Raw genomic sequence first — 9,451 nt, 5'->3', positions numbered from 1 at the left:
TATTTTCCCTAAATTTTTCAAGAAATATGTATATTTTTCCTTGAATTTTTTCTTTGGTGGATAATAGGTGCGGCTAAAGCCGTTTGATTATGAATCCAGATCAAATACAGTCAGCTAATTATTTCGATACTTGGTTTTTCCTTAATTTGCATCTTTAAGAACTTTATTTGCAATTCTTAAATGCTTGTCCAACGTGATAATATTCCCTTCGGCATTGATGAGCTCTTTTGGTATTGATTTTGAGATGTTATATACTTCGTACACTTTTCACGTGAATAAATTAGGTTTATAGTTTTATTGTCCGTAGCAACGCACGGGCACGATACTATACTTTAGAGTAGTAGATTAGAATTTTTTTTTAAGTATAAAACATGTACGAGATGCGGCCAAAGCAGCCATCACGAAATATGCCGTCCTCGAGCCTTCGTATTTGATTTTGATCCCCACCTGCAACGCAGCCTCACCTCACACTTTCCTCTCCCCCGTGACAACGACCTCGGTCGCGCCACACACAGCTACGCCACCACCTTCTACCCGCCCACCACAACTACCACTGACACAGAGGTCCCACCCGCTCCGACTCCTTCCCGTCCCCAGTCCACACACACCTCAAAGCGAGTTCGCCGAAATTGAGTAACAAAAGTAACCACCCCTCTCCGGCTCCGATTATTCCCGTCCCGTTAACCCCCATCCCCAGGCTCGAGATTCCCCGCCGACGACCCGCTGACGCGTGGGCCCGCGCCGCGGAACCAGGCACGCACTAATCGAGCCGCCCTCGGCTGCGTACGGAGAATAAGACGGGGCAGAGCTGCTTGAGTCCCCCAACACCGGGAGGAGCGGCGGCGGCGGCGTAGGAGGCAGGCAGAGGCAGCCATGTCGTGCGGCGGGTGCGCCTGCGATGCGGCAGCGGCGGGGACGGGGGCGACGGCGTCGGCGTCGGAGGCGTACCTGCAGGGCGAGCCGGTGCGGGAGGCGCGGGAGCTGGTGGCGGAGCTCTGCCGCCACTTCTACGCGCAGGGATGGGTCACCGGCACCGGCGGCAGCATCACCGTCAAGGTCAACGACCCCGCCGTGCCGCTCGCCGACCGCCTCATCGTCATGTCGCCCTCTGGTAACCCCAGCGATCCATTCCCGACCGCCCCGCCCTGGACTAGCTACCTCACTAGTTGCCAGTCTCCGCTTCCATCGGACCTTGTTCCGATCAGTTGAATTCGTGCTCCAGATGCTAAATAAATTGCCGTTGCCAATCTCCCCTCCCCCCACCCTTGGGGATTTTGTTTTGTGTGCCACCTTCCCCTCACCTGCTCTGGCGCGCCATACCTGTTCGATAAATTGCCGCTGGGAGAACCGGTAGAGTCGGATGCTGCTGCCAATCCCCAGCTAAAAACGAACCCTTATTGGGCTCGTGTCATATGTCAAATACAAAGACTCTGATCAACTGTTTCTTGTTAATTCATATGGCGTCGATAGGCTGCAGCGAAATGTTCTGATGAATGTTATGAAGTGGTCCAGCTAGGAGGGACTACTGAGAATGTTTGTTTTGCTGAAATGGCCTATAATAGCAATAAGTCACCATGAGACCGACCTGAGTTTCAGTTACCAAGTTATAGGAAGTGTGCGTTATTTGGCTAGTGCACTCCAAGAGTACTGTCAGTGCTGCATTGGGTTGCTATGCTGCACGGATACGGATATGTGTATCGGTATCGGTCCGATATGGATACGGGGATACACCATTTTTCCCAAAAATCCGATACGTGGATATGTTTTACTATTTTTTAAAAATAACTAATATAATACTTATAATAGCAGACACTATAAATAAGCTTGTGATTATATCGTTTTGTACTAATTAAGCACAAGCACACAACACCATTAGACTATTAGAGCACAACCCTGAGTCAAGGGGCTACACGAGGGGATAACAAAAAAAAAGAAAGAAAGGAGGCACTGATCTGCCAGAGCAAAAGGTGAGGGAGCAGCTCAATGTATCCGTGATGTATCGGTATCGGATACGTATCCGATATGGATACGCTCCCTCCCTGACGTATGGGGTAGCAGAGTTGGGTTGTACCACTGAAACAATATTCATTTAGATGTCCTGTTTTGGATTAACTTAAGCAGGCTTTAAGGCATGCACAATAATATGAATTGACATTCTTATATGGATGATATTGTCATCTAATACCTTTATCTATCTGCTAGTCAGTGGGTTGAAATGCAGCAAACCATGATTTTGTACCTTATATTCTTCCAGCACTGAGCTTCAAAATTGAGAATAAGTATGTGTTTATTGTTCATTCCAATGACAGTATCTGTTGTGTACCTCTTTTAGGTGTGCAGAAGGAGAGGATGGTGGCAGAGGACATGTATGTCATGGCTGCAGATGGGAAAGTGCTATCTGCGCCATCAGCAAAGCCATGGCCAAACAAGCCTCCGAAGTGTACAGACTGTGCTCCTCTGTTCCTGAAGGTTTGTGAATGCTCTCTTCTTTTTAACTGTCGCTGTTGCTTCTACTTGTTTTGATCTAAAACTCTAGTTCCCTCTTATGTTTTGAAGGCGTATCTCATGAGAGGAGCTGGGGCTGTCATTCACAGCCATGGAATGGAGACTTGCATCGCAACAATGCTTAACCCTGGTGCAAAGGAGTTTAGGGTGAATCCTCTTGTCCAATTGTCCTTTTCTACCTTATTAAAATTGTGAACTTCATTTCCGTGGCAAACCCTTCAAGGCTTATTAACATTTATGTGCTGATCTTTTAGATGGTGTCACAAAATTCAATAATTTTTAATTTATGTTCGCATCACACTTATTTTATATTCTATAAAAGGCATTACAACAGGAAATGTGAAGCTCCCAACATGGAAACAAATAATGGCACCTTTTTGTGCACAGTATCAATCCAACAGTGATGAGATGCGTTATGCACAAGCTAGTTTGATTTGAACTAGTGATGTGGACAGTCATTTTATATAAATTCCCTGAATTTTCCATACAGTGTGTTGGAACATGAAGGAAATGAAAACTAAAGTAGCATAGATCTTTTAGAAGCTGACCCGATGGTTTATTGTTTATAAATATCACACCCTAGCTGGAATCTTTGGTTATTTATGGTCAGGATTTAGAAATTAAAATACATAATTTATTCATTTATATGGTTTTCAAATTTCAATATTGTTTTAATTTCTATTGATGCTAATGTAATTGCTGTAAAGAAAATTTTATTTGACTAGAAACTGTTGCTGACTTTATGGCAGATGACCCACATGGAAATGATCAAAGGAATCAAAGGTCATGGCTACCGTGATGAATTGGTTATTCCTATTATCGAGAATACTCCTTATGAGTATGAGCTCACTGACTCTCTAAGTGAGGCGGTATGCTATCAATACCTATCTTTGAATCAATCTCAATCCTAGAGATCCAATCTATATGTGCAAATACAATGTTACTGTCATTTTTGAGTTCTTAGTTCTTATGATACTTTTTGAAATAAAAATCTCGCAAATACAATGTTACTGTCATTTTTTAGTTCTTAGTTCTTACGATACGTTTTGAAATAAAAAGCTCTTACGATACTGATAAATTGATAACGTTCCAGCATGGGCTTGGACATGAGGATTTGAATCCAAATCCCCTACACAAGAAGGCTCCTATGGATAGCCTTATAGTCAAGCTGATCCAAGGCATATTAAAACTTTTCATCACAGTACTATTAAATATAATATATTTATATTTTAATGATAAATGGGAAAAATTGCTGATTAATTGTGTGATGTTATTAACAGCCTTTGGTTACATTAACTGTAATGGTTTAGTTATCATCATAAACTCATCCACCTAATTGTCTGTTTTGTACAACACTTCAATGTATCAAGTGTTTGAACCAAGACCAAGTATTATTTATTGTAAAGAAGTTAATAAAAACATTTTAGATTTATGTAGGCAATTGATACAAAATTATTTAACAGATTGCTGCATACCCAAAGGCAACTGCTGTCCTTGTACGGAACCATGGAATATATGTGTGGGGTGACTCTTGGATCAATGCCAAGACACAGGTACTGTTTTCTACTGTGAACTTATGCATTAGTTTTAAGATGAATGGACTCTTACTGCTGACATATATTCTTCAGATTATCTCTAATTGTTACTTTATTTATTCAGTTTAGGTTTCTCTTCAATTTTGAACTCTTAGATTGGTATCTTTTGATGGTTAACATTATATTACATACATAATATAATTAGGTACAATATAACAAGTACATGTATTCTGTATTACTTTCTTTTCAGTCTTTTTCCTGGAAGTTAATTTGCCATAAAACCTTTTACACGATCGTAAGCTGATAAGATGAATCTTATTGTGCAACTTTTGACTTGCTTGCAAATTTGAATCTAATTGGCATTATCTGTATATAGTGAAGCAGGATGCTATTACCCTGAACTTGTTTTTAATGATTTCATCAATCCCTTCAACAACAACAACAACATAGCCTTTCAGTCCCAAGCAAGTTGGGGTAGGCTAGAGTTGAAATCCAACTAGAGTCACAAATTAGGGTTCGGGCACATGAATAGAAATGACGACGTGATCCTTGCTCACTTGACACCATGCCCAGATCGCGACACGGCACGTCACCAAGGGGGAGACGACCCGGCCCTTGCCCATTTAACACCATACCCGGGTTCCGATATGGCGCGTCGCTAAGAGGGTTACACCCCAACAGATTTTTTCTCTTGGGTTTCATCTCCATTAGAATGGCTAGGTTTAATGTTGGCTCCAAGCCTATCACAACCCTCCTCTTTTACCAGGGCTTGGGACCTGCTATGTTGACACAACATAAGCGGTGTTATTTCATCAATCCCTTGTTGGTGCATAATACCCAATCCCTCCTTGGCTTCTGGCCATTACCGAATTAAGTACTTCATTTAGATGACACCCAAAATTTCTTGAACTAGGTCTAGCCACAACACAATCACAAGAAAAATAAAACAATATGTTTTTTTTAATGTCAAGCCTTCTAATTCATGAGAGTTTTGTGATGATAATCTCATAAAAATGTTGCCGCCATGTCTGCTATTTTTATGTATTTTATGTGATTCCTATTTGTGTGAGTGCAGAACTTTATTTTATTTTATGGCCTTGCTTTTCAGGCTGAATGCTATCATTATCTTTTAGATGCTTGCATCAAGCTCTATCAGTTAGGTATCGATTGGGCAACTCCTGAGCATGGTCCAATAAACAGTGCAAAGAGACTGCGCAGCATTTTGAGCCCTGAAATTCCTAATGGTTGTCATGCTGCTGAATCATCAAAGGTTACTTCATTTTTCCTAATATTCTGGGAATGCCATGTATCGCACCTGTACATTTTTACTTTGCATTTGTCTGTGTTATTATGCATGTAGTTTTATGAAAGTTCTGTTGTTTTCATTAACTCTTCTGTGATTGCTATATTGATTATCTTCAACTTAACTCATCATTTTTTTTCATTGTGGCAGTGTGTTGTACTTGACATTGAGGGAACAACTACTCCAATATCATTTGTGACTGATGTTATGTTTCCTTATGCCCGTGATAATGTGCGAAAGCATCTGACTTCTACATTTGATTCTGAGGAAACCAAAGAAGACATCAAGTTATTGCGCATCCAAGTAAGCAATGAAATGTGCCCTGTAGCATATAGAAGCCAGTAATGGCATTTTGTAAGTTTTTTTTTCTCGAATACGCAGGAGAACTGCTTGTCATTGCATTAAGGGGAATAGTGTTTAAGGGTTACTGCTTATGCAGTTCTTGCTTTACATTCATGCCGTTTTTGGATTGCACTATGAACACCAAACTAGACTATGCCCTAGCAGTCTCAAGTGCCAAAAGGCCCTTAGCTCCTGCCAGCCAGACAGGCAGACACCACAAGTGCACCTTGACATTGTTTAAGTGATATTGATAGTCTGCCCAGATTATTTTGTTTTATTCATGTTCTAACAAGAAAACGACCAACTATTCAGACAGAAGATGATTTAAGAAATGGAATTGCTGGGGCTGTTCCAGTTCCACCCGATGAGGCTGGCAAAGAAGAGGTTATCAATTCATTGGTCGCCAATGTGGAATCAATGATTAAAGCAGATAGGAAGATTACACCATTGAAACAACTTCAGGTATCTTAGTTTAAATTCACATCACTTTTGCAAACATATTATTTTTTGTATAGTTCAGTTCTAATTGGCTAAATTCAGGGTCATATATGGAGGACTGGATTTGAAAAGAAAGAACTACAGGGAGTTGTCTTTGAGGATGTTCCTGTGGCTCTAAAGAACTGGCATGCTAGTGGCATAAAGGTATCTGTTTGGTCTTATTCAACTGAATTGTGCAGTGCAGAATTCAGGCACTCGAAAAACTTTTTTTTTAATATAAGCTTCTGTCAAGAAACCCTTGAGACTCTGGAAACAACGGCTGTTGCCAAACTGTGTAAATTTTTCATAGGGATTTTTTTTTTGCACTTCTGCAGAATAATCAGCTGTTACAACATCATGAACCATTCTCTTGCTTCATTGTAGTGATTCAGTATTCAGAAGGAATGATGCTTTTGGGAAATATGGATATAAGGCCCCCTTTGGTAGGGCTTCTCCACCGGTTTTTGGTGAAGCCCTACCAAAGGGGCAATTTCAAAACAGCTCCACCGCCGTAGCCGGGGAGAAGCCACAAAACGGCTTACACTAAAGAGGAGGAGCCAAAAAAGTGGCTTCACCGGCTTCTCCTCCCTCTCCAAGCATTAAGTGACCATAAAATTAACCATATTGCCATTGAGAAGCCATTTTACCAAACGTTTTTTCAAAACGGCTTCAACTCCACTAGAGAAGCCACGCCACCAGAGGAGCTGGAGCCGTTTTAGGAAGAGCCGGAGTTCTACCAAACAGGGCTTAAATTAAAGCAAATCAATACTACAAAATGCTCATTTCTTCAAAATTCTGTGAAAAAAATGAAACTTAGTTTTCCTGTTGGCAATAACAAGCCCCTATAAAATTTAGTGAAACATGAAAGGAACACTGGAAAATTGTTACTTGTCGAACACAATTTGTTAAGCTAGTACAGTCATGTGTCATAATTGTAAATTTTAAATTTCTGGTTATGTAAGCACAGCAGTATGCATTCCCCTGCTTGTAAAGAGCATGCAATTGCATTTTCTCATGTACAAAAATATGAATACTTGTCATTAGGTCTACATATACTCAAGTGGAAGTAGAGAGGCACAAAGGCTCCTATTTGGGAATACAACACATGGTGACCTACGAAAGTTCCTGTGTGGGTATTTTGATACCACAACTGGGTAAGTTCTGAATTTCTTGTTGCAATTGTCGATAATTTTATCAAAAGTTCCAGCACAGCAGATATGATTTTGTTATAAACAGAAGCAAAAGCAAGTGTACTGTGATAGATTTCTTGCTCCATTTCTAGAAATCTATTTAGAAGTTGACAAATTATGATTTTTCATCCTATATATGCAGAAACAAAAGAGAAACCAAGAGTTATTTTGAGATCTCTCAATCGCTTGGTGTTGACAGTCCATCTCAAATTTTATTCATCACCGACGTCTTCCAAGAAGCCGTTGCTGCAAAAAACGCAGGTAATGACCAATACAACTCAATAACCTTTGTAGACAAATCCTGTAAAAGCATCTACGTTGGTAGCATTGAATGTGAGCATGGCATGGTATCATTCTAGTTTTAGAGTCTCTGACCGTGTGAGAGAAGCACGGGCTGGGGCAGTCTATGCTCTGTTTTGCTCATTAATGCATACGTCCACATGTGCTTGTACTATTTATATCTTCTTTTTCTTGCTATAATCGCAGAATCAGTATCATCGTCTCTAACAATGCATTTCAGGTTTTGATGTGATAATCTCCATTCGCCCGGGAAATGCTCCACTTCCCGACAACCATGGTTTCCGCACTATCAAGTCATTTAGCGAGATCTGACGAATACGGTGATCTGTACGTGCCCGGACATGTGTGTAACTCGCGAGTGCTTCTTGGGCTAATATTAGCCCGGGGATCAGTTCATGCAAAAGTAGCAGTATGGTGCCCCAGCAAGGCAGATGGACGTGACACCACAATAAACTGGAATGGCAAAATAAGCTCTGTAAATGCTGGTCCGTTATGTATTTCTAGCCCTGCTGCAATGAGAGAATTAAATTTTCGTGCTCTGCGTCTGCAGGTTGTGATCATTTTGTTGTACCTTTCTGTTACTATTCTTCTCTACTTTAGAGGATCTTGGAGTCCCGCTCCCGGCCGATCGTATCGTCAGCTGGATCATTCCCCAATAAGTGAGAAAGATGGGTCAGATGAAGTAAAGAGATGTATTGAGGATACTTAAAGCATGCAAATAGTTAACTTGTTTCTCTGTCCCAAAATGCTACTTTTTCTAGATATTGATATACATCTAGTCTAGATATATAGCAGAAGTTATGTACTACAGCCGTCTCTAGTGACATGTACATGTTTAAAGTCAGCTTGACTTTACTGTTGGGCATGCTGTAAGGGTCCTTTGCTCACAAGAGTCACAAGTCCCACTGTTCCGGTTAGCACTTCTCCCTTCTTATGGTCCTCGGTATGGCAACAATCGAGCTCGGAGTAGCCACAAGGTGCAGGAAGGAAACCAACTATCATATATCAAGGAGCGATCATTTATGTCTCGAATCCCACCCGTTCACTTCATGGGCCACTCGTATATAATGGATTTAGCTCGAATTGGTATCGCGCTAGATTATGATCTTGGATGCACGGGTGAGGGTGTGGATTTGGCTAGAGTTATTAGTGTAGACTCCAAAGAAGGCGCGAAAAATGCAACCGAGAGCCGGAGAGGAAACTTTGTCGGGAAAGGTCACTGGAACAAAGCTTTATTAGGTTTGGCCAACGTGACGAAGCGAACCCTACAGCCCGGTTGAGGGGTTCACTGGTGATGTAGGCTCTGCTCGCTTGAGCTATTGCTGCGGCTGCAACTGCATCCTACCTATACAAAAGTATTGTAGCATTAACTAAAAGCGGTAGCAACAGCCGCAGCAGTAGTGAGCTCTAAGTGGAGAGTAGTATCCGGTGGCCATAGGGTGAGAAGGCGTATTGGAGGTGGTTGTTTTTTTTTTTGTTATGCCTGACTCACCAAACGTTGGAGAATGCGCAAGATCCAGAAGAGCAGAAAAAGAGTACGTAGAATGCTTAAATTATACTCCATCCGTTTCAAATTCAAATTTTACGTCGTTTTGACTTTTTGATTCATAGATTCTGTTTTGAATCTAGATATAAGGGGTATTTGTGTTCTTGCCCCTGTTTTGAAGTGTAATTATGATTTTGCCCTTGTTTTTTCAACATTGTGATTTTGTCTTCGACTATTCACAAGTCATGTGATTTTTTGCCAGGGGTGAAGCTATATTATCATTAGGGGGTGCAGATGCACACACGAATTTTTG

General features: G+C 41.2%; 1 protein-coding gene across 1 annotated transcript; it reads left to right on the top strand.

The window, feature by feature from the left end:
• Positions 1–757: 757 nt before the first annotated feature.
• LOC117833393 (probable bifunctional methylthioribulose-1-phosphate dehydratase/enolase-phosphatase E1) lies at positions 758–8,191 on the top strand. The gene is made up of 12 exons (XM_034712860.2): positions 758–1,111; positions 2,333–2,469; positions 2,557–2,652; positions 3,255–3,374; positions 3,969–4,058; positions 5,149–5,310; positions 5,494–5,646; positions 5,998–6,147; positions 6,226–6,327; positions 7,207–7,316; positions 7,495–7,613; positions 7,873–8,191. The coding sequence occupies exons 1-12, from the start codon at positions 874–876 to the stop codon at positions 7,962–7,964; spliced, it is 1,569 nt and encodes a 522-aa protein (XP_034568751.1). The 5' UTR covers positions 758–873; the 3' UTR covers positions 7,965–8,191.
• Positions 8,192–9,451: the final 1,260 nt, after the last annotated feature.

The sequence above is a fragment of the Setaria viridis genome, chromosome 8 (genome assembly GCF_005286985.2).
Source record: "Setaria viridis chromosome 8, Setaria_viridis_v4.0, whole genome shotgun sequence".
Taxonomy (NCBI): Eukaryota; Viridiplantae; Streptophyta; class Magnoliopsida; order Poales; family Poaceae; genus Setaria; species Setaria viridis.
This window is presented reverse-complemented; position numbering and strand designations above follow the sequence as displayed.

Bases quoted from the DNA above. Each gene is read 5' to 3' on its own strand.
- LOC117833393 (XM_034712860.2), top strand. From the start codon at position 874: ATGTCGTGCGGCGGGTGCGCCTGCGATGCGGCAGCGGCGGGGACGGGG. The intron at 2,653-3,254 runs GTGAATCCTCTT...ACTTTATGGCAG, and splicing joins CTGGTGCAAAGGAGTTTAGG to ATGACCCACATGGAAATGAT. The intron at 5,311-5,493 runs GTTACTTCATTT...TCATTGTGGCAG, and splicing joins ATGCTGCTGAATCATCAAAG to TGTGTTGTACTTGACATTGA.